Here is a 25267-nt window from a genome sequence, read left to right as displayed (position 1 = left end):
GGCAGAGGAGGGGGGGGGGAGAGAGAGAGAGAGAATAAGAAAGAGAAGACAGGCACCCTCCCTCCCTCATTACCTACCCTAGGGAAAAAGCAGGAAAACCAACACATTTAGCGCCATTAACTCTTAAGGCCTCCTCATTTCCTTCAGTATAAAAGCGGGTCATTGGTCCCGGAGGCTGTACCTGGGTCTTGTTAATGGTGCAGATGTGCAAACAGGACAGGGGTGGGGAGCACGTGTCTAGGTGGCCATAGGATTCTTAAAAATCTGCTACTGGAGGAAAAACGAAAACTCTGTCCTCCCAGCTGAACAAAATCCGAGACCCGGAAGGTGCGCAGAGGTATCCGGTTCTGAAAGCCCCGCGCCCCAGGCCCGCATTGGGGGTTGCCATGGTCCCCCAAGTTGCCGGCTAGTTCCACAGCGCCAGCGCAGTAGCGCTCCAACCTCGGGGTCTTTCTGCAGCCCTGGCACACACAACAACAGAAGGGCTTCCTTGAGGTTATGAAGAGGATGTCTGCTATCACCCACGGAGGACTCACGCGGACAGTGGACGATGGGCTTCACAGCTGGCCGCTCAGGTCAGGGCGAGAGGAGGAGTGTGGTGGGCTAACTCGGGGAGAAAGGGTGCCGCGGAGCCTCCGCCGGAAGTATGGGGGGGGAGCCTCGGGAGGGGTATGTGTATGGGTGGAGGCCCTGTCGTTGTTCCCACAGCCAAGGGCTGCCTAGGTCCTAGGAGTTCCCAGAGACAACTCGAGCGGCTGATGTCCTAGGTCACCTGTCCTGGGTCCTTACGGGGGTTTCCTGCGTGCCCACTCCCACTCTGGTTCTATGGAATATCCAGGAGATACAGGGCAGTTGTTTACAGTGCGTTTGCTGACCGAGAAATAATGTATCATTGCTCCGTATTTGCGGGCTGGCTCCCGGGAGGGCCTATCCACCATCTCAGAAGCCAAGACAGGGTCCGTGGAGCCAGGGGCCCCGGGGTGCCGCCGGATCGGGCCTCCCTCCCTCTTGGGCGCTGTGGGGGGCGGGTGTGTGTGGCGGCGGGGGGAAAGTGGCACAACAGGAAAGCCTCGCCAGAAGGCCCTTCCCAGGCGGCTTCCTCGCCATAAAAAGCCAGACTCCAGCCGAGGTCCTGACCCCTTCCAAATATACATTCCCTTGCCCGGGCCCGCCACTCCAGCCTAGGCCTCGGGCTGGGCGGTTTCCTCACAAGCTGGCCCGTGCCCAGCGCTTCGTCTCAGAGTGGCAGGAGTCTGGGAAGCCCCAATTTCAGTTGTCTCCCCAGTTCACCAATCCGTGTGTTCTCGCGTTTAGGTCTTAGGCTTGTGAGTGCCCGGCTCCGCGTGCGCACTGGCGCCTTAGCTAGGCGAAGGCTGAGGCTTGGAGGGTTTCCTTCTTACGGACAGTTCTCCATCACCTCCTCAGTCCCCGCTGGTGCTCGATTGTTCGGGAGATTGAGGCTGCGCACCCCTCCCCCCGCTCCCCGACACGTGCGCGGGGCTAGCCTCCCAGGTGTGGGCGGAGGGAGCGCGGCCGGCGCTTGCGCACGCGCGCGGCGCCGGTCGGTCCCGCGGTCTGCCACACCAACACCCCAGCACACGGTGTCCTGGCGGAAGCTTGGAGGTCCTGAGTTAGAGCCTCGCCCGAACTTGCTGGGCTAGTGAGCGGGGTACGCGGGCCATCCTAGGCCTCAGCACCTGTCGTCGGGCCCTTAGGCACCTTACATGCTGGGTGTGCACAGAGGCGAGCACCTCGGTCCCGAATTTAGAGATCAAAAGGGGCAGCTGAGACGGGGCGTCCGCTGTGTGATCCCTGACCCTGGAGGAAGGGAGGGATCTGGGGAGTAGGCGGCGGGGCCGGGGTCAGGTCGCGGTCCTCGGCCTCCCAGCAGAGAGACACTGGCCGAGGAAATGGGTGAGGGTGGGGTGGGGCCGTGTCGTCGTTCGTAACGGAGGCCTTGGAAACGTCTTTGGGGACATAGTGCACTCGGGGACCGAGCCAGACGGGGGCGAGGGTGAGCCCAAGGCGGCCTGCGGGAAGCATCGCAGCTAGGGCCTAAGGGGAGGCAATGGCGGCCACACGGGCTCGGGAAAGCGAAGTGGCTAGAGCCCCAGTGACGAGTAATAATCCTGATGGCACAGTCCCTGAAAATGTGCTCGACGCTCCCGGGGTGTGCGTGCGACAGGGAATGTGGCTGCGAGGTCGCTGGGAGCCCTGGACTGGGGCCTAGTTGGAGCAAGGCAGCAGCGCCCCCTATGCCTCCCGGAAGAAATCCTATCCAGACCCTGTGAGCTCGAAAAAGACGCCGTGGATGGTGGGAAACCCCCGATTGCGGAGGGTGGACCAGCTCCCAGAGCAGCTTTGTGTCCCAGTTGTCGTTACCGTTTGTGAAACTTCTCGACACCTCCAGTTATTAAAATCAACGATTTTTAGAGAGGTGTAGGTGGCAATGTTGGGACATGTTGAACTATTTGTAAGATACGTACATAAGCGCGTGCACGATCTTTTTGTAAAACCGGGGTGGGAGCGCTCTCCGCACCCCCTTCCAGCGTACCATACGTAGATCGATCGCGCAAACCTGCAAGCACAGGTTGTGAAAAATAGATGACGTATGGGCTTGGATTTATTGGGATCCAGGTTACAACTGAGAGTTCCCGGTTGAATTTCCAAATACAAACACGGTGTCTGGGATGCTTTGAGGCTTTTTCTTGGGGTTTAGAAAGTCCTTTGTAAACAGTGCGTTTAAGGTTAATTTGAGGTGAAAATTTAAAGAGTTGCTTCCAGCTTCCAGCTTTAAGAACACGGGGAAAGTCTCATGCCAGCAGTCGACCATCCAGCTAGCAGGGGTTCTATGGAATCTTGGTGTTGGTAAGGCTACTAAAGACCAAGAGGAAGCCTGAAGCAGTTTTGCATGGTTTACTGCCGCACAACGGTAGACCTGAAATCGAGTTTCCTGAGGAGTCATCTTGGCGCGGAACTTTATCTCCCCTAGCATTTCAACACTTCCCTGCTCTGCAGGCCTTTATCCCCAAACAGCTGTAGGGGTGTGTCAGTTTTATGCGGAGCCTAGCTCCCTCCTAATTCCTTAAAGACAAAGGGCAGCAGACACCTCCCAAGACAGAGGCAGGCAGGCTGGTCCGGTTGAAAGTGAGGTGCTTGGGTGGCCCAGGTATCTATGCACCTTGGTGTTCATTAGGGGCATAAATGTGGTGTTTGGCGCCTTTGGTGTTGTGTTTGAATATACTGAAAGTTTGACTTTCTTAGATTTTACTTAAAAAAAAAAAGGTGGAAGCTATTTTATCATACTTGAATAGCGAGGGCTGGCTCACCAGGAAAAGGGGAGGTAAATAAGTTCAGTGAAACTGAGTTGAGATTTAAGATGGAAGACACTGTTTAATAAAAAGAACTGTCCTGAAGGTATGTCTGAGTGAAATTCACAGCACAGAAAGAACATAAATACCTAAGCAAATATATTCTCTTTTTCACCCTTTTTAAGTTTTTTATTTTTTTATTTTTTATTTTGAGAGAGAGAGCACATCAGTGAAGGAGGGTCAGAGAGAGAGAGAGAGAAGGAGACAGAGAATTCCAAGCAGGCTCTGCACTGCCAACACAGAGCCCAATGTGGCACTTGAACCCACACACGGTGAGATCATGACCTGAGCCGAAAAGCCTGACACTAAACCGACTGAGCCACCCAGAAGCCCCTTTTTCACCTTTTAAACAGAAGGAGACCAGGAAGCCAAAGGAGCCAACCCCTTCCCCCCAGTTGAGGGTTCAGAAATAGAAAGAAGGTTGCAACCAAACATACTCTTGTGTCTTTCAAAAACTGATGCTTTGGGTCATCGTGAGAAAAATAATATAGCATTGTAACTCCACTACAGTTCCATTAAGCCCCTGCCTAGAATCCCTCCTGATCCTTACTAAGGAGCTTATTATGGTTTTGGGCTAACAGCCTCAAAACACTGAATTACATGGGGCCACTGCAAAGCCTGAAGGACCCTTGAATGGCCTCTACGCCTGGGTGTGGGATGAGGTGAAGGTTCATGGGGTCAGAGGAGGAGAGGGGGTGCCTATCCATCAGGGTCAAGGCTAAGGGGAATGTGTGTGTGATTTGTGAGGTTTATGAGACTATGTGTGTGGCCGTGTGTTTGTGATAGCAGGTTTGTGAGTTGTGTTTTGAAGTGTTTGTGAGACTATTGTGTGTCAGTGTGTGAGATGGCAGGTTGTAGGTGTGTATTTGTATTTGTGTTCATGGGAATGTTTGGATGTGTGACAATGTGTGTGACTGTGTATTTGTGAGTGTGTATGTGTGCCCACCAGCCATTTCAGTCCTGGAGCCCAGCCTTCCAGGACCATCTGTTTCCCATTAGCAGCATCCCGATTGGGAGAAGGCCTGTCCTGGGGCAGCTTCTGAGAACCGGGTGGGCCAGCTCAAGCTGCCCCAGTTCTGCTCCATCGAAGCCAAGGCTGCCCCTGGCCAGCATGCTCTTGCAGCAACTCAGGCAGCCACACAAAGAGCCCTCTTTCCTGCCGCCAGCCGTTGGAGCCTGGGTCCTCCCCCAGATCATAAACCTGCCGGTGAAGACATTCAGAAATAGTTCACCGGCATTCACACAAGCATGTGCAAAGGCTGGAATTCCATTTGCTGTAAAGTTTTATTTTATTTTCCTTGGAGGGGGAGTGAGGGGGGAAAAGAAGAGTCCTGACCCAGTTTATTCTAGGGCAAAATGTTGTATTTCATGCAAAAGTATACACCTGTACACAGATCTTTGCTTGCTGCTTGTGGGTTATATACATTTATGTGTCCACCTGCCTTAACCTGCCTTAATCCACTGTACACAGCTCAGGAGAACATACCTGCGGTGAAAGCCAGGCCACCTAAATGATGCACTCAATAAAAGTGGATCCAGTGATCTGAGGCCCAAGTTAAACCTCTTTATTATAATTTTTAATTAACATTGATGTAGTTCAAGTGCACAATGTCTGGCATATATTAGTTACTTAATATAAATTGGGTGAATGACTACATCAAAATTAGATTTAAAAAGTGATCTGGTACTGAGAAGTGGTTGGAAATAAGTATTGTGTGAAAGATTCTAGACCACAAGGAAAGGCATGGGTTCAGAGACCTCTGGGTAAATCAGGGGCTTTGGCCTGGAATGTTCCAACAATATTTACTTACCTTCACGTTGCTTCTTCTAGCCCCCCTCTATTTCTCAAGACTTCTTTTGAGATGGTGGGAGCCCCGTGGGTTCTAATTATAGTCAGCAGAGAGACCTGAGGGGGTGTGAATGCCTCCTTTCTTCAGGAACTGGGTTTCCAGATCGGCTGGATAGAGTGGCTTATTGTCACCAGAAGGAAAGAAATGTCCCAGGCAGAGCCTTAGGAGAACACTCCAGAGAGGCCAGGCTCAGGCCCAGCAGGGGTCTACCTGCAGGGGCTCTCTCCAAAGGGAGGGAGGCTTAAAGGAAGCTATTTCACTCCAAGGCAAGAATTTGGGTGTTTTTGTTTGGGGGTCCTTATAGCCGCTCTTATACTTCAGGAAAAACATTGACGACTCTGTTAATGCTAGTTCATAGAAAGGACATTTTTAATAAAAGAGAAAAACAATTTGAAAGCCCCACAATTTCAGTTGTCTAATGACATAATTTCAAGTATAGTGAACTTATGATTAAAACATCTTGTTGATTTCACAAAACCCTTCAGAAGAGGCCTCGACAAATGGAAATTGGGCCGAACCACGGAGTGGCACGTCCCGGCTGCTACAAACCTCAGCCGTCCCACATCCTAACGGCGGGAATAAGGCGCAGTGGCAAGGAGGGTCGCACGGAACGGGCTGGATTCTCCCGCCCCTCCCAGGATCACACCTGCGGCCCCGCACCCGCCGATTCCAAGCAGGGACCGTAGGCCGGCAGGGGCGGCTCGGGGCTCCGCGGTCGCGCTCACGCGTTGGGGTTGTTTCTCATGAGTTCCACGTCGGCGTCCACCATCTCCCTCACCAGCTCCTGGGACCCGAGACACAGGGGGTGGGCGGTGAAGGAGAAGTTTCTGCCACACTCTCCCGGTGACACCTCCACCCCCTGTGGCGCGCGCGGAGCGGCCTCGGCAACCCTCCCTCCACCCTACCCGCCTCCACCCTGCACCCTCCTTTCCTTCCAAGCCTGGGACACCTCGGGCGCCCAGCGGGGCCCGAACGCTGCTGCTCCGGACACCTCGCTGCTTCGCCGGGCCGGCCACCCCTCCCGCCGGGCCCGAACCAGCCCAGCCCTGCAGCGAGCGGGCCAGCGGATTCTGCCGTAAAAAAAGGCACTTACATCAAAAGCGACCCGGGGTTTCCAGCTCAGCTTCTGTTTCGCTTTGGTGCAATCTCCTTGCAGAAAGTCCTGCGGGGGGAGGGAAAGATAAAGCAGACGTGGGTCGGGGGCGGCGGCGGCGGCGTCCTTCCCGCTGCTGTCGGCGGGCAGCTCAGGATGCACACGGCTCCCCGCTTCCCTCCTTTTGGTCCCCGTCAGGCACGCTCAGTCGCGGTTCCCGGAGCCGTAAATCTTGGGAAGGTCGCGTTTAAGAATGCGCTGCACAGATCAGTGCGGACCGTGACAGCGGTTCCGTCCCCAGCTCACGCAGCCACCTCCTCCTGTCCACCCCTCCCCTCCGCGGCGTCCCATTGACGCTAAATGACTTAAAACACACACACACACACACACACACACACACACACACACCCTAACATGAAGTTGTCAGGGACGCTACTGTGAGAACTGTTTCGAATTACCGCACTTCTCAGGCAAGTAGAGGAGTAAATGAGCAGACGCCTCCTCCCCGCCCCCGCGCTCCGCGGCAGCTTTCCTCTCCGCTGCAGGGCGGACGGCCGTGAGCCCTCCGCGGGCGCGCTCCGACTCTCCCCGGAGGCTCCGGGGCTCCGGGGCGCCGGGTCCGCAGCGTGCTGGCGCGCGGCGCTGGGGGACTCGGGACTCCGCGGCTGGGGGCTGGGTAATCCCGGTCCGCAGAGCTGTTCTTTCCGGGCGGTGGCCTCGAGCTTTCCTGACCCACGGTAAAGACGGGCGGCTCACTGCCCTCCAGCACACCCGCGTGCACATAAAACGAAACTGAAGTTTCACGAAGCAATCCTCGCCCTTACTGTCCGGGGGCACGACATACCGTATTTTCTCTTCTGTTCTGTTCTGTCCCATTCCTTAGAAAATAATGATCTCAAGCCACTTCACCTCACGACCCACTAATACGTTGCAACCAGCTGTCTGAAAATACAGCTCCGAAGAGCCAGCACCCTGCAGCTTCTTCAGCTCCACCACACTCCAGCGTTCCCTAACTGCTCTGATGGAAGATCAAGTTGATTTTGAAACGACCCTCCAGCTCCTACACGAAGCTGACATCTACTTGATCCTTGCGTTTCTCATCCCATCTGACAGGGCCTTATCAAAATATCTATCTATCTATCATCTATCTATAACGCCAAAGACTCAGGTTGGGTCGGCCCTGCTCAGCTTTACCAGTTCAGGCATGGAACTGCTTTAGGAGAGTTTCCATCCACTTAAGAGACTTCCTTAGAAGGAAACTGTCTAATAGAAAACTATAGGGAGATGTATAAATCCTGTACCTCAGCCCTCACTCACCCATTTCTTATTATAGATTTCTGAAGACTGATTCGGAAGAATATTGAGATGAGAATTTCAAGAGGATTTGAAAAAAAAAAGGGAGGGAGGGAGAGGGAGGAAGGAAGGAAGGAAAGAAAGAAAGAAAGACAGAAAGAAAAAGAAAGAAAGAAAAAGAAAGAAAGGAAAGAGACGTACTTTGAAACAGACCATTTTGGGGGGGTGAAATAAACATTTAGCTTTGCCTAAATACATGTACAAATGAATTCATCAAACAGTACACAAGATGAGTCCTTAAGGCAAAAGAATGTGAAGGTGGTATGACAAAGAGCTGTACTTTAAACAGGATACATACCCCATTGAGAAACTATTTTAGTTACACACAATATTAAAGAACAACCTAAAACCAGTTACATCAAGTGAAAGTAACCGACAATGAAGCGGCAGCTTGAAAGCCTGCCCCACTGATTTTCTTCAGATTCCCTGAAAGGTAGCACGTGTGGGGAGTTTGTTAGAGATTCATGATCAGAAAGGCCACAAAGGGCTGGGCAGAATTGGTGCCCACCTTCACTGAAACTTCCATACTGAAGGGTGTCTGGATGCTACTTCTGAATGAGCGTGCAATAGTCCTGCCTTATCCTCAGTGTTACTTTCCATGGCTTCAGTTACCTGCCTTCAACTGAGTCTGGAGCAGGCAAACAGTCAGAAGGTCAGCAGTAGCCTACCCCTATGCCTACGTCATGCACCTCACTGCCTCTCATCACTAGGTATGTTATCATCTCACATCATCACAAGAAGAAGGGTAAGTACAGTACAGTAGGGTATTTCGAGAGAGTGATACCACATTCACATAACTTTTATTACGGGATATTGTTATAATTGTTCTGTTTTCTTATTAGTTATCATTGTTTATCCCTTAGTGTGCCCAATTTATAAATTAAACTTTATGATAGGTGTGTATGTGTAGGAAGAAACATAGTATACATAGAGTTCAGTACTATTGACAGTTCTAAGCATCACTGGAGGTGGGGCTTGGAATGGACCCACCTTGAATAAGGGCGGCAGCGCCCTGTACTGTATGCTTGAAATCGTTCTCTAACAGAGTACATTCAACAACGCTCATTCTCCATCATCCATCATTACTTTTTAGGCTTGAATAAATCAAACTCCCAAAGGCGTTTGCATTTCACAATACAGTGAAGTACTGATTTCCTCTCCAGAGTGTTAAATAATAATAAAACAAGTTATTTCTGCTGGCCCTAACAGTCCACATACAGATTCTTCAGGAAAAGTAGGATACAAAAATTAATAACTGGCAATTTAACACTGCATGGAGTGCTGGAAATATAAGTGGAAAAACAAATTAATTTATTTCTCTTTCCTTTCCCTAAATAAACTTGTATATATTTCCACAATACTTCTCTATTTTACTATAAAAGTCACACAAAGATATTCATTCTTTTTCCCCAGAGAGCTGTGAAATGTGGCGTCATGAAGCAACACAGCCTCCCTCAATTCTATAGCAGTTACATAGCTTGAAGAAACATGGTTATTGTTTAATCACATAACACTTGCTGTAAATCAACCAGCATTGCATAGGATGCAATTCATGGCTCTGAACTTATAGTTAGCAAAACCCTAAAACCCATTTTGGCTTCAAATGATCTCAGTAGGCTTGGGAAAGGGAGCTTTGTATTGTAATTATGTTTCCTGTATTTTTCTACAAGTAGCTCATAATATAAAAACAACTAGGGAACTACAATTAAGGAAAAAGAAAAATGGTTTTCAAAAGCTCAGCAACAGACATTGCTACCATACACTGTAAAAGTATTTCATTGAAACCAGAGACGCACCCAGTTAAACTTCCCAATTTAGTTTTGAGCCCAGCTCCTACATTCCAGTCTAGCAGCTTACTTTAACCTTCTGCCAAGGCTCTGTCTCCCTGAAATTTAATTAGACCAAGAGACCTAGTGAAGGAAGAGGATGAGGTTCCATCAAAACAAAGCAGCAGCTCTCTATGCCAGCTGCTACTGAGCTAACATCTAGACTAGTCCGTGTGCTTTTGCCCCTGTCAACTTTTAGGGAAAGATTAGGGACATCCTAGCTTGTTCACTTCTCTTGAAGGATTTTCTTACTTCTTTCTATTGTGTCCCTTTAGGGAAAATATATAGTAAATGGTTTAGGCTGCAGGGTTTGGGGCATAAGGTGGACTTAAAGGGTGGGGTGGGGAAAGTGTGGCCCAGGAGTATAGGTGGCTCTGGAATGACAGCAAAGACACAAAAATGCTTCTTTAAATAAGGCTTCTGGGGCGCCTGGGTGGCGCAGTCGGTTAAGCGTCCGACTTCAGCCAGGTCACGATCTCGCGCTCCGTGAGTTCGAGCCCCGCGTCAGGCTCTGGGCTGATGGCTCGGAGACTGGAGCCTGTTTCCGATTCCGTGTCTCCCTCTCTCTCTGCCCCTCCCCCGTTCATGCTCTGTCTCTCTCTGTCCCAAAAATAAAAATAAAAAAATGTTAAAAAAAAAAAAATAAATAAGGCTTCTGCCACCGTGAAAAGAAATGGGATTGGGGAAGCTGGATTCTTACAAGAACATCAGGAACTAACCGCTCTTCTCACAGGACTACAGGGGCAATGCTGGGGTGGGGTGGAGAGGGGAAGGGGAGGGGAGGGGAGGGAGAGGGAGGCAGATAAGGTCACACTACAGTTTCCCTTTACATTTGACAAATCCTCTCCTCTAGGGCGTGATCAGCTCCTAAGGAGGAGAGAGAAGAATGATTCATCTGTTTTGTCCTTTTCTTCTTTTTTGACAGTTCAGTTCCTTCTTTATTTATAGGCTTAAAGTCATAGTATGACAACAGGGGCAAGAGCTGATTAAGGAGATTTTATGTACACTTTCCAAAATGGACTTTCTGCATTGGGTGGTCTGGAGCTTTTCTGAGAGAGAGAGAGAGAGAGAGAGAGAGAGAGAGAGAGAGAGAGAGAATAAAGCTCTGGGAAAAATTTAAAGCATTTCTATGTGAATATGACATTTCCTGAACTCTGGCTTCTGGTGTCTTCACTGTTTCCATTGCTATTCCTTAGGTGAGCTATACAGTTTCAACATGTGATTTATTATTGTCAAATTCAATTAGGTTTAGCTGAGCATTTTACAGCAGCAAAACAGCATGAGCAAAGAGAAAACGTGCATGTCCAGATGCCCAGAGCCCCCTTAATTTTTCTCGGACTCCCTGCCTACCGTTGACTGGTCAGACCTTTAGGAGCTGTCCTCTGATGGCTCTGTCTAGGCATAAACCCTACAGGCCCAATGCCAATGGCCAGAGTTGGAAACAGCAGCCCAGTAGGAGGGCATGTTTTGCTGCAGCAATTTTTCAGGCTTTCCTGGCTTATGTTCTTGTTATAGTGAACTGATAAAGGGCCAGACCAAATCCTGGAAAAGTCATTAAGCCAGTTCCTGAGCCCACAGTAGTTAACATAAAATCCAGAAAAGGAGAGACCATGCTGTGCCATTATCTTCTACTCTAACTATAGTTCCCTTTCCTCAAATCTCCTGGGTGCCTTTTTATCTCAATCAAGATAACAACGCATCTTTAAATCACACGGGTTAGTCTTCTTTCCTCCCTGCTCCCAATCTTTTTAAAATTTGGATCATCATTTAACACATTAAATGCCTTTGATACCCACCCTCTCTCCTGAAAATCACTGTGGGGAATGCTATTAAATAGATTGACAACATAGGATAACTTCTCAAAATTCATAGTGTAATTTTCTTTGTCTCCCTTTTTCTCTGTGGTTATGTTGGGGAAATTTAAATATTTATTTCAAATCATGTGTTGGATACCATGTTTCCTCAACAGGTCTGCCTGTGAGGTTTGCAAAGGACAGCTGTTTAGGTGGAGAACCATTTTAAGAGTGTGAGCACTTTTGGCAGGATGTTGTTAAATTTCTAATGTGCATATTGAAAGAAATTGACTCTTGAGTGCTACAAATAAGGAGAAGATGTATAGACAGGGGATGTTAATAAAGAAAACTAAGACTGGTGAAAGCCCTGGTTATATCTTCAAGAATTTAAAATACAGAGCTGTGAGTAACAATGGATATTCATTTCTTCTGTTTTTTTTTTTTTAAAGGCAAAATTGAGGAATAGCTTAGGTTCCAAGGGAATAAAAGAATGAAGCAAATTTGGTTCTTGATCTAACTTTATGCTAATGTGGAGTGAGCAGGAAAAGATTACTCTTGGGGAAATGCTTCTTTTTAGAGAAAAAGAAATGCTAAAACAAAACAAAATACCAAAAACCAAAACAACAACAAACTTCAGTAAAATGGAAAAAGCTTTAAAGTTGCCTAGAATATCCCAGTCAAGATTCAAGATGTGCAGCTGGGAGTCAGCAAGAATGGGGTGGGGGAATGAAGACTGAGATTTCCCCCAGAAAGTTTGCGATATAGTATGTCTTTTATTGGGCAATTTAAACTCTTCCATGCTCACAACTACATCATTTGATTGAAACCTTCCCAGAGACGGAGTGAATCTCAGAGCAGTAAGAAAGGCAGTGGCCTTAATAACGGAACGAACATTTCCCCCTCTCTTCCCTTTTACTGCCATATATCAGCACAAATTGAAGTTGAAGCAAGGCCTCTCCTTTAATGACAAGAGGTGATAAGAGACAAGAAGAAAACAGCAGGCCGTCTCGTCTGCTCAGGAAGCTGGACTCGGTGGGACTGTCCATCAGCAGGAGCTGACAGAATGCCGTCAGACCCCAAACAATGCTTGGGCTCAACCTCAGGGAAATTGAGTCAGTCAGCACCGGCTCTGATGAGCGAAGAACGTACTGACAGTGGAGATAAAGTGGCAAAGGGAGCAAAACTGAGTGAGCAGGCCCTGCATTGTGTCCCTGTCCTCAGTTACCCGGATGGAGGCTGCTGGGAGGCACTCGGAATAGGGTAACACATATATACCCCACACTGAATGCCCTGCAGAGCCCTCACATCATCACCACTGTCACCTCCACTGGTGGCCTTGCATGTGAGCCTGGTTAGTTATGATCCAGGATGTGCTGTACTGACCCCTTGGATGGTGCCTGAGGGGGTCTCCAGGATCCTGTGACCCCTCAGTGATCCCATTAGCCTAGGTTGGGGACCACTTATTTTCAACTGGCAGCATTTATCATTTGGAACCAGGAGCTATTAAGAGCTACTAAACAAAGGGAAGGAAATACCTCTGTGTGTGTATGGCTTAGACACTACTGAAAAATCTATTTAGCATGGTAGAGCTTTCATGGACAGTGAATGAGAACACTGTATTCCTTATGCTCCCACTTGTAAATAAAGCCTAAGGTGGTAAAAGAAAGTATTCACTTTATTAAGGGAGAACCCAATTAATGGCACTTATAGTGCAGCCTACATATAGATGCATCTTTTAAAAAAAATTTTTTTTAATGTTTATTTATTTTTGAGACAGAGAGAGACAGAGCATGAATGGGGGAGGGTCAGAGAGAGAGGGAGACACAGAATCTGAAACAGGCTCCAGGCTCTGAGCTGTCAAGCACAGAGCCTGATGCGGGGCTCGAACTCATGGACCGTGAGATCATGACCTGAGCTGAAGTCGAACGCTTAACCAACTGAGCCACCCAGGCTCCCCTAGATGCTTCTTTTTAACATGTGTTCTAAAAATATGGTTAGCACAGAAAGAGAAATGTAGTGGGGCACCTAGGTGGCTCAGTCGGTTGAATGTCTGACTTTGGCTCAGGTCATGATCTTGCGGTTGGTGAGTTCGAGCCCCGAATCGGGCTCTGTGCTGACAGCTTGGAGCCTGGAGCCTGCTTCGGATTCTGTCTCCCTCTCTTTCTGCTCCTCCCCTGCTCACACTCTGTCTCTGTCTCTGTCTCTCAAAAATAAATAAACAAAAAAATTTAAAAGAAAAGAAAGAAATGTAGTTAGACAAAAAGCACTCTATAAGACACACTGACAACACAATCATGCAGGAGACATACAGGACTTAACCACACTAATTTTCTTTTAAATAGGTTTTTAAAAATATTGTGGAGAAAGCCCCTTCAGGCAGACATACTTGAGACGTGTAGAGACGAGGGCAGTGGTCCATTATCCTGCATGGAAGGGACATACAGAGCCATACAACGCATGCTATGCTAAGGCCCAGCTTCTCCCCTCATTTGAAGGGGCAGAGGAGCAGGGTGCCCTTACAGCAGGGTCCCAAGAGCTGTCCAGCCATCTGCAGCATCCAGCCCTGAGGGCCTTCAGGGCCTGTCCTGTTCAGACAGGCTGTGAGTGAGCTAGCTGAGCAAAGGAAAACATCTTTCAGAAGCTGTGCTTTGTAGCTTTGGGGGAACTGTCTGTTCATAGGTTGGTGTTAATAGGTTGCTTTAAATAAAATAAGCAATAGGATTTGGGGAATAGGATGTAGGCTTGCATCATACACATTTATGAGGTACTAATGTCTTTCTGTACCTATTCTACATCTACATTGTAATCATAGAGTTAATTTTTGTTGTTGTTTTTAGCTTTATTTCTTGATCCCTGGTGCTTACAGGAGTATCAAGCTAGGGAAAGCTAGATTAAGTACTGTAACTGGAGCCCTCTTGGTTCTGATTTCTTCACTGATCTTCACTCCAAACAGTTGATATGGGGGGCTGACTCACAGTTGTGATGCAGAGCCAGTTAATGAAAGGGAGATAAGATTGTTAGTGACCTCAGCATTCCAGGCTTCAAAGCCAGCACCATCTTCGATGGAAATTACTGGTTACTGTTAATAACTGGATCTAGGGTGTAAAGATTTACCCATGCTGGTAGGAGGTGACACAAACCCTGAGGAAAGGAGATAAAGCACCTTTAAGTGGACCGATTAAAGATTGTTGTGACCTAATTGGCAAGTGGCACTCTGGAGCACAAGAAGCAGGCTGCCTTTCTTTTGCCACTTAGTACTTTTCAACCTCAAAGTACTTTACATACATCGGCTAATTAAATCTCCAGGCAATCACATTCAAAATGCAACTCAAGAGATTGTGTATCTGTTTCAGGTGCCCATTTCCTAGGGATGAAAGCACTGTACAAAGTATCCATGAGAGTTAAAGCCCAACTCTGTTGTGCAGCTTATCTTCAGCATGCATGTGGTGGGGAGCCACCTTGTCACCAGGGAAGGTACCTTCTCACTTGGGGGAGGCTGACTTGGGTCACAGGAGACCCCTAATAGCAACAGGCGAAGGTGATTTTCCTTAAGCTTGTCCTTTGCAGTTTGTTAGGAAATACACACCACCCCTTAGAAAAGGTTCTGCCCTCCTTTTGAATATTAGTACTAAAAAATATTGTAAGTGATATGAATGCCTCCATAATATAGATGGATATTTTTTTCCTTTGGGATTTTTCTCATTTTATATAGTACCATAGGTCACTCAAATTCAAGAAACTCACTTCAGTAGTCCTTCTTTCCTTCCCTCCTTTCAGTCCATCCATCCGTCTGTCTGTCCATCCATTCATCCATCCATCCGACCATCCATCCTCCTCCCAACCAAAATAAAAATTATATGACAGGGTCATTCAAATGTATACCCCCACATTCCTTCAATCATTCATGCCCTCAGTAACTTAAGAAACTCTAGGATTAACCAGGCAGCTGACTAAGTCCAAATTCTTGTTTTTTTTTTTTTTAAATTTTTTTTCAACGTTTTTTTTAAATTTATTTTTGGGACAGAGAGAGACAGAGCATGAACGAGGGAGGGGCAGAGAGAGAGGGAGACACAGAATCGGAAACAGGCTCCAGGCTCCGAGCCATCAGCCCAGAGCCCGACGCAGGGCTCGAACTCACGGACCGCGAGATCGTGACCTGGCTGAAGTCGGATGCTCAACCGACTGCGCCACCCAGGCGCCCTAAATTCTTGTTTTACGGTTGTTTCTCTAGGGACTTTTATATTTGAGGAAAAATTAAGACAAGTATGATGGCATTTGTTAGTAAGGTTTTTGACAGGTATGGAGAAAAGAGCATTAAGACAAATATTTAGGTTTTTTATGATTTTATCTATCCATTATTTGGTTTCCTATTACCATGGTTAATAGAGAGTTTACCTGGCTTCTGAGTATCTATATCACATGTTACCTGGCATTCTTTCTTTTATATTTTTATAAGAGGAATAGAATCCTATACCTCTACGTATTTATAGAGATATTTAAACAAATAACTTGATTAATGTCACAAAGCCATCTAGTAGTAGGGTTTTGGACTAGAAGTCAGGATTTCTGATACTTAGTCCAGCACTCACAATGCTCAGTGGTACAAACCCTCCCTAAAAAGTACTATAAGCCATATACTTTATGCTGCACTAATTTGAGTGGCACAAAGGTCTCTAAATAATAAAGACTGTAACAACAGATAGAAATATGGAACATACTCCAGTGATGAATGAAAGAAATGGACAGAGAAGAGTAGATACAGTATGATTCAGTGTGTATGAAGTTCTAGTACTGGCAATCTAATTGATGGTGATAGAAGTTAGATCGGTGGTTACAGGGGAAAAAGATCAACAGGGAAGGTGCACGAAGAAACTTTTGGGTGATGTTCTTTACATTGATAGGAGTGTAGCATACATGAGTGTATGCATTTGTCAAAGTGGACCCAAATATATAGTTAAGATCTGTGCCTTTCATTGTGTATAACTTCGATCTCAATAACAAAAGATTCTTAGACACCACCACCAATACAGAGACATCACTGGAGAGACTTGGCTTTGTATCATGGCTCAACCACTTAGCTGTGTGGGGGGCAAGTTTCTCAGTATTTCTAAGCCTCAGGTTTTAAATCTGTAAAATGGGGAAAACATCACCTATCTTGCAGGGCTGCTGTGAGAATTCAAGATTACACATAGAAAGTAGCTAGCACTATTTCTAATTCATTTTACACTGTTAAGGCTAGCTGGTGTTGCTCTTATCACTGAAGTATAGGGAAAGCTATCCTGTTAATTTCTTATAGTTAATATCACAGATGAAAATGTAATCTTTTAACTGGATTGTATTATAGTTTTTCTTTCATGCTTGTATGTTACTTTAACCTTGCACTTAACCTTTACTACTATTTTTAAATCGTCATTTTGTTTGAATCACTGTAACCAGAGTACACAGGATTTTGTATTCTACTTTCCCCCAATTATTGTAAACATTTCATAATGCTCTTGATCCTTTGCTGCCAAATGTTTATAGTTTTAGATGCTGGAGAAGCAGCCATGGACAAGACAAGGCCATGTTCATGAGCTTATGTTCCAGCTGGGAGAGACAGTCAAGAGGACAGGAGATGTGAATAAGACCATGTCAACTACTGAGAGGGTTTGGCAAAGACAGAAGAGGGAGCAAGCTTGATAAAGAGTGGGAAGGCTGGGTGGGGAAGGCCTTCCTAAAGAAGTGACATATCCCAGATTTGAATCACAACAAAAAGCTAGTCACACGAAGTCCTGGGGTAGGAGGGTCTTTCAGGGACACCACAGGTATAAGGACCTTAGGGAGCAACACCGCTGGTCTGAGATGCAGAGAGAAGGCCACTGTGTCTGGGCAAAATGAACGAGGGTGATCAGAGCCCAAGACAAAGTTGGAGAAGTAAAAAAAGGTCAGATCAGGCCTGGCCTGCTGGGTAATCCTTATCACGGGGCCCAGGTCTCTCCCAGCAAAGCCGTGTCTTCACAAGACTTTACTCTCTAGTCACAGATTGTGTCGTAGACTATTTGCAGCTGGCCGGCCACAGTCATACAGCTGGTTAACTCAACTCGATATAGCTCACAAGTCTGATTTTCAGATGCCGATGCAATCTTTCAAAGTATGAATGGGACTGACTTTTAGCTAAATGTTTAAAAGGGTGGATGACATATTTTTGCCTGGCATGCTTCAGCCCCTTTGCCTCCTAAAAAAGCTGCCACGCTTTGATTTGTTTGTGCCACCCAACCTAGAACCATCTGGCCACTCTTGAAGGGATTCTGTCCGAGCTATTGCAGTTAAGTCAGGATTATGCTCAGCTGGCCCTGTGGGACATAGGGCCCAAGAAATGTCATGGGGCCAGCAGGCAGGAACCTGGCCTATGAGCTGGCACCTGCTGGGGTATGTGGTAGAAGGTCCACACCTCTTCTGGCCAAACAAGGACACACTCAACCTCCAGAGGGCTGCAGAGATGGCGCCCCACCCTTCACTTCCTCCTGTGTGAGCAGAATTCTGGCCGGAGTGAAACTCTAACTACAAATACTCCTTGTTGAGAGCTGCCTTCTTTTTCTCCACTAGTTTTTTTTTTTTAATTTTTAAATGTATTTATTTGTTTTTGAGAGAGAGAGAGACAGACTGTGAGAAGGGGAGGGGCAGAGAGAGAGAGAGAGGGAGACAGAATCCTAAGCAGGCTTCAGGCTCCAAGCTGTCAGTGCAGAGCCTGATGGTGGCCTCGAACTCATGAACCGTGAGATCATGACCTGAGCCGAAGTCGAACACTTAACCGACTGAACCACCCAGGCACCCTTCCACTAGTTCTCAAGACAATGGGACACAGCACTGAAAGTTGCTTGAGTTAATTTTTTTTTTTTTTTTACCAAATTCTATGTCTGTAAAGGTTCACTCATCTACAGAGAAAGAACCTAGCTTTGCTTTAAAACCTACAGTCCTTCATCAGCCTACTACCCAAAACACGGAGTTTGGCTTGTGTTCTGAGCCCCTGGAGGCTTCCGGCACTGGGGGCACATGCTCCGTGGGATGTTTTCAGGCATCAGTGTGGGTGCTGTGCTGGACGGGAGCCTGGATCGGGGCTGTGGCAGGAAAGGAGAGCAGCCCAGATGCGGGGAGAGATAGTGAGAGTGAGAAGACTTGCTGAAGGACTGGATTTGGAGGAAAGAGGATTCACAGAGAACTCCTAGGATTTGGGCTTGAATGAGAACCTTTTCATTGCTTTCAAAGACACTGTATGAATTTACAAACACTACCAGCAAAGTATGAGTGTAACTTTTTATCACAACCTCATCGGCATTAGATTTTATCTCCTTTTCAAGGAAATCTCTCATTTTCATGATTATGAAACAGAGGCTCTTTGAAAAGATTACTTTTGTGAAATTACCTATGTTCTCTTATATCATTCCATGGAACATACTGTCTTATTTTGGATCTTGATTTGTTGCCAAAGCCTCTTAGCTGAGGAAGTCTGGTTAACTCAGAGAAAGGAGCTCAGTTTCCACAGGCCCCAGCTGTGTTCGTGTGAAAGGAAGGAGAGGGGAAGGCAGCTCACCTTCTTCCATGACCCTAGCTAATGGACAGCTTCAGCTGTGCCTTAGGACAAGCAAGGAAAGGGTTAAGCCAAACTGTGTACACTATGCCCTACCAACCCATCCCGCTTTTAATCTATGGCTTGTGGCAGGAGGAAGTCCGAGAGGTGGCCTTTCACATGACATCATAAAAGCCTGATTTATCGCCAGCCACCAAACATCTAGAAAATCATAACATCCTTTCAGGAAAATGCAGTGGAAAATAATCAGGTTGACTTTGATGAAAGCTTTGGTGGGGACTCCAAGTGTGACATTCTGCACAGTAACCCTTGGCAGGTGCTCTGTTTGTGCTTGGAGCGGCCTTCACCGACAAAGCCTGGAGTCCGAGTTGCTGGCTGCCCACAGCGGAGCATGGCTTTAATGTCCACAGATAAAACAAGAGTTTGGTTCACACTCTGCTAGCTTGCCTAAGATAACACTTGAGTGTATGTGAAAATGCTTTGGAAATAATAGCTCTATCTGGATGTGGGGAATTATTGATTATAGAAATATTCATACTCTTTTACATAATCCACCCCTACAGCAGCAATGCCCAACAGTAATAACTTCCTATACTGCTTCTGTTGATTTGGTCTTCTGTGCTTTCCTAGGACTATCTTTAGGACATGACTCTGCAGTTAGAACTTTTTCCTATGTAGTAGTTCCAAAGTAGTGCCCACTGTGGTATCGTTCTTAATAATTAAGGGGGATAAGAGATGACAGAAAAAACACACTCAAAAATGTCAGAGGAAATCAAGGGGTGAATTCCTCATGCCACAAGGAATCAGTCCCAGGATTATTTGCATCACTGTGTTGTTTCTCTTGATCAGTAAGTTGATAAAACCACCAAACAGGAGCCTCAGTTTCTTTGCTATGCATGATGTACTCTGCAAATAAACACAGGAAAGAGGGACAAAAAAGACTAGAGTATTGGATGGTTCTAGAATTCTGGCCACATCAAGTCCACAAAAGCTCATTGGCATAGAAAGTAGGCCTATCTTTGCAGATTGACACTAACTCTGAAGGTCCTGGCATTCTTGAGTTTGGGGGGAGAGGAAAGAGGTGTTCCAAAGATTGGGCCAGGACTGACAAAGGGCTAGTCAGGGTTGGAAGGCTGGCAAAATGAAGACTGGGATTCAGTTCTAAGTTATGTTCACTTTGTTTTACTGCTACACCTCAATTGTGTAGGGCAGAGACTTCACAGAATCAAAGGCTCAGGTAAGTAGACACAGCCCTGTGAAGGTTCCTAGAAGGTTGATGCTCAGTGGAGGGAAGAGCCCCCAGTTTGGAGGAGCTCAGAGTCTGGGTCCCAACACCATCAACCTCAGAATGGGTCTCCTACTGCCACATAAGGCAGCCCTAATCATTTCACCGTCAATTCCTTCTGAGTTTGATTTCTGAACTGGGAAAGCCTGCCCAAACCTGACCTTCCTGGGATTCTGTATGGGGAACTGGAATGATGGGGAGGGAGCAGAGCAGAGAGGTGAGGCCCAGCTCTGGCCCTCCACATGAGTTCCATAATAACTCAAGCTTTCCTCATCTGTAAATGGGCTGGAAGAATTTTAAGGTCCCTTCTCTAAGCTACTGCTTGCCACTCTGCTAGGATTGTTGGTACCTGCACAAGTACTACGTGCCTTGCATCAGTGCCATATGGATCATGTATTGCATCTTCTTGCCTAATGACTGCTCATCATTTCATAGTGGCTGTGGCAGCAGGAGCAGTGGTTCTCAAGTTCTGCTCCAGCTGGGCCCTGGTTTGGCTTAGCCTCAGCACTGCCCTGTGACTTTTGCTCCTGGTAAGCTGAGCAGTGGGGGGAGCTGGTGACTTAGCACACAATCAGATGGCCGAGGCCTATGCTGGCCCTGGTCACCTCTGCCCACAGAGGCTGGGCCCACACTTCCTGGGTGGGTCAGCCCATACTTCCTGGATGGCTCCATGTAGAGAGCACTAGTCAGGAGGCAGGTGACCTGAGGGTACAGGCGTGGTTTTGGTAGTGATGTGTTGCATGGGGCTCAGAGGGAACTATGGCTTCAAACATTCCCCATGAAAACATCCCTGAACATTTGGGGAGCTTTTCAAATAACCAGCCAGACTGAGTGCTTCAGCTGTCTTGTGGCTGTAAAGTGAATACTTGCAGTATCTTATTGCCCAGGGCTATGCATGTCACTGAGACACTTGCCTGATAAATAGTGGTGAAAGTGGGGGAACAAATCTACCACTGATGCAAATCCTAATCAAATGGCTTGGCCTACTGGAGACTGTTACTGGGTTAGGAAGCTTTTACTCAGGGGCCTTTTAAGAGAGGTTCCCTCTTCAGTGGGCTAATGAGCCACCCCCACGCCCCAGCTCTGACCATTCAGGACTTGGACATGAAGTGCTTCTGGCTGTCATTCACTCCAGAAGTCCATAGAGGCTCTGAGACCTATTACTAGTTTAGGGGTGGGGAAATTGGGAAATGCTTTGAGCTGGCAATAACAACACCTATTAAATGGGCCCCTTGCTTGAGCCATGTGCTAAGCACTTTACATACCTCCTACTGTTAAACTTTCTAACAGTCCTGTGTGCTCCATGAGGAAAGTGAGGCTCCGGTAAATGCCCACTGTCAGTTTGTGGTAGAGCCTGGATTCAAAACCAGGTTTCTGTGACCCCAGACCAGGTAATTAGCCCATTTATCTACACTCCCTTCCTTCTCCTTCTCTGTTTAGTATGTGGGCTGACAGTTGAGGTGTACAATACACCAAGTCACACATTCCCATCAAGCAGCTCTTCTTAATGAGGATGAAGTGCCACCCTGGAGAACTTGTTGAAGACATAATAGAAGGGGAATATACTTTCACTTCACTAGAGGTCCAGAAACACTAAAACTGTTGGTTGGACTGCCTGCGTGGGTTGTACACTACAGCAGATTTAGGAGTGGAAACCTGAGTCAGAAAAAAAGGAAGCATTATCAGGAGACACCACACTGAAATAAGCACATGGCTCTTGATGTCAAAACAGCACCTTCTGAAAAACTTTGACACAGCCATGGATTGTAGAGCAAAAGCAAATTCATTGTTTTCCCTCAGCTGGAGGTGAAAGGTTTTATAGGGGGAACCTCAGATGAAGAAGTATTTTGTTTTGGTTCATATGATTAATGCAGTTTTCTAAGAAAAAACATCCATCGGCTCCTCAAGCTCCATCAGGAATGGTCATGATAATGGACTTTGCAGGTAGCTAAAACATAGACCAGTGGGCAACTGCCTGTGGAAGGATTCCTCCTCATCTGTACCCCGCTGACACTACCAGGCCATGAGACTCCCAGTGGACTTCCTCTGGCAGAACCAGGCTCTGGGGCGGAATCTTCTAGGAACTGTTGGCTTTCTAGGACCACAAGGAATACTAAGAGATGCCTGACATGGGAACTCTGTGAGTTTGGGAAAGTTCCAAATGGCCTTTCCTCAGTATCTGACCTCCGCGGAATACCCTTTTCTATGAAAAGACTTCAACTCACAGAATTCAAAAGAGTTGTCCAGTCTTATTTACGCCACTGCCATGACCATAACTAACAGAAATGGAACTCTTCCTCAGGGTGTATATCTTTTCAGGTTCAGGGTCTGGATAGTGAAGGAGATTACTACTGGAGCGAGTCTGGAGAACACATGGTATCTAAAGACTTTATCCAAAGTGACTTAGTTCTGGAGTTTGGACAGTGAGAGTTCAGAAAGAAAGGGATGTCTCTATTTATCACCGTCATGGTGATAGTAGTGACAATGGTAATATTTATCACATAACAACAGCTGTGTCGTGCTTTACTATTAGGACCTCTTGACCTATTTTCTGTAAATGTAATGTAATGTAATCTTGGCAACATTCAGGCATTCTTGCGCTCAGTAGCCATAATTGCTGGTCTTTGAGATGATCAAGATCCAGTGATGAAGACTAGTGAGCTCATGGCATTATCATCTGATGTGTGCCACAGCAAAGAGTGAGCGACACGGCAGATGGGCAGAGAGGGAGGCCATGTGAGTGTAGGGAGTAGAGAGAGAGTTGAGACCTGAAGAGCAACAAGAAAGGGGAGGAGAATGAGCATTAATGGTGAGCCTGAAAAGTACCCTGTGTAAGTATGTCACCATGGCACCTGCACAAGTAAATGGGAGGACTCTCTCAACATTTTCCCTCTAGAAAAGGTGCTAGGGTGAGCTATTCTCACAGTGGGCCAGAGGAGGGGACTGCAGCCCATCAGGGACCAAGGCCTTCAGAAACATTTTCAGAGCAAATGCTCCCTGAGCTGGGTCATGAAGAATAACCCAGGGAGGATGGTAAAGGGCAAAGGTAAAGACAGTGTAGGTGTAGGATCAGGAGCTGAAAGGCACAAAGGTGTTACAGAATCTTCCAAGAGTTGCAGTTTGGTATGGCTGGGGGCAGGCTGGCATGGGATTCCCACCTTGTGCTGGGTATGGACCCCAGGCACACAGCAGTCAGGGCTCGTTTAGCATGAAATCTCGAGTTGGACCTTAGCTGAATCCCAATACTGTCACTTACTACCTGAGCCTCAGTTTTATGATTTATAAACCTGTTAAATTATATCTTCCAATAATAAAGACCAGAGACCGTAAGTGCTTAGAGCAGTGCCTGGTGTTGAGCAGACGGCAGCGACTGTCAGTGCATAACGTTAGGGCTCCACCAGGGCCTGGAGGATCTGGCAAGATGCCTTGGGGGCCATTCCAAGCCTAGGGGCTGGTTCTCCAAAGAGCCTGCCCGACATCCCTCCACCAAAACTTGTGACTGCAGCAATGGGCAACCCCCTTTCGTCATTCTGTTAGTTCCCTATAGCCTGTGATGTTCTTCCTCCTCCTCTTCATTTATTTCGACTATACCCCTGTAAAACATGTGGGACTTAGGGACAGAGAGACTCAGGTGGAAAATCTCATTTGTACCACAACCTGGAGCTGGGGAAAGGATGTGATGTTTTGTGTGTTTGCAAGATAAGGCCCTCCACACATGCTCATTCTTCTTCCCTCTTCAAGTCCTAACTGACTCCCTACTCCCTGAACTCATTCCAACCTTCTCCCCCACCCCACCCCATTATACGTAATCTGCCTTTGTATTCCCACAGCACTGTTCCAGTGCTGCTAACATAGCAGCCAATGAGACAGATAGGCAGTGCACATTCTGTTGTGGGGGTGCTGGCAGTAAACAAACCAGCAGGGAGGAAACCAAGACCATGATGAAAATGGTTCCTGTGTCAGGAACACAGACCAGGTGATGTTTAAGCAGAGTCCTAACTACAAGGAGGAGCCAGCTATGGGAGACCCTGGGGAAGCATTTCAGATGGGGGATGCAGCTTGGGCTAGTGCCCTGTGGTTGTAGGGAGCTGGCTAGTCAGAAATCCCAGAATTTTAGAGTGGTCCATGAGCATGGGGTAAGGTAGGCTGTTACAGGTGGCAGTGAATCCAGGATGTAATAATTTGGAGCTTCAAGAAAGATCCCTGGATACATTTCTTCCTCTGGATACTCATCAGACCCTCTGCCTGCAGGTGGCCTCAGGGATTCACTTGGGGAACCTGTTGGCCACCTAGGGACTGGTGAGCAGATTGGACTCATTTTAGGGGTCCTGGGAAAGGGATGGAGGCCAGAGCAGCACAGACAGCCTCTGTCAGGAGTTCCAAAGCCCAGGGGCTTCCTTTTAGGCTGTAGGTCCTCACCCACTCGTAGGCACCCTGGAGTTCTTGGAGGAGGAGAGCGGGATCTGATATAGTAAGTTCTTCTAGGATAACCTATGTCACTGTCACCAAATTACCAAAAATAAATGGAGGGAAATACTGTGTGCCAATTGATGGCACACAAAATTTCGCAGGGTCATGGAACAGAGAAGGTCTTTCAGGAGAAAAGATTTACCTTCTTCCTGTCAAAGGAGGGAAATATCTCAATGATGGTCAGGGCACCTCAAAGCCTAGTAAGTGCCTGCCTTACTGGAGCCAGTGGCAGAACCTGAAGGGCCACTTTGATCTTTATCGGGTGACTCAGCGCTTCTTGCACCACCATCCCTCTGACTGGAGCACTGGAAAAGTCACCCTATCCAAGGAGGCACAGAGGGTAGAGGAGGAAAAGACACATGAACCATCCTGGCAGATGAGCTCAGTCCTGAAGCCTCAGTATCACGCTTTAGCAGCCCAGTGCTTACACCTCATTTCTCTTGAACAGTTTCTTTCTTTCCTATCCTTTTCTCTCTCTTTTCCCCATGAAGGAGTCATTTATTTTAAAGGAAAGTCTTTTAAATATTGGCCAACATTCTGTTTAATATTTTATATATGTTTGGGGGGCTCCTTGTATGTCTCTGGCTTACCCTCCTGAAGGGGAGATAGAAATGCTGCCAACAACTCAACACATCTTTTTTCCCAAAACACATTAGACA

General features: G+C 47.2%; 1 protein-coding gene across 3 annotated transcripts in view; it reads right to left on the bottom strand.

Annotated features, from left to right (window-relative positions):
• Positions 1 to 5566: 5566 nt before the first annotated feature.
• Positions 5567 to 25267, bottom strand: part of GMDS (GDP-mannose 4,6-dehydratase) — a 639676-nt gene continuing 619975 nt past the window's right edge. For all 3 annotated transcript variants that reach the window (XM_058733195.1, XM_058733198.1, XM_058733197.1), the window contains 2 exons: positions 6315 to 6383; positions 5567 to 6005 (listed from right to left, as the gene is read on the bottom strand). In XM_058733195.1, coding sequence (XP_058589178.1) covers positions 5943 to 6005; positions 6315 to 6383 — 132 coding nt within the window. In that variant the 3' untranslated portion in view covers positions 5567 to 5942. The remainder of the gene's footprint in view (positions 6006 to 6314; positions 6384 to 25267) is intronic.

This window comes from Neofelis nebulosa, chromosome 6 (genome assembly GCF_028018385.1).
Source record: "Neofelis nebulosa isolate mNeoNeb1 chromosome 6, mNeoNeb1.pri, whole genome shotgun sequence".
In the NCBI taxonomy this organism is placed as follows: domain Eukaryota; kingdom Metazoa; phylum Chordata; class Mammalia; order Carnivora; family Felidae; genus Neofelis; species Neofelis nebulosa.
This window is presented reverse-complemented; position numbering and strand designations above follow the sequence as displayed.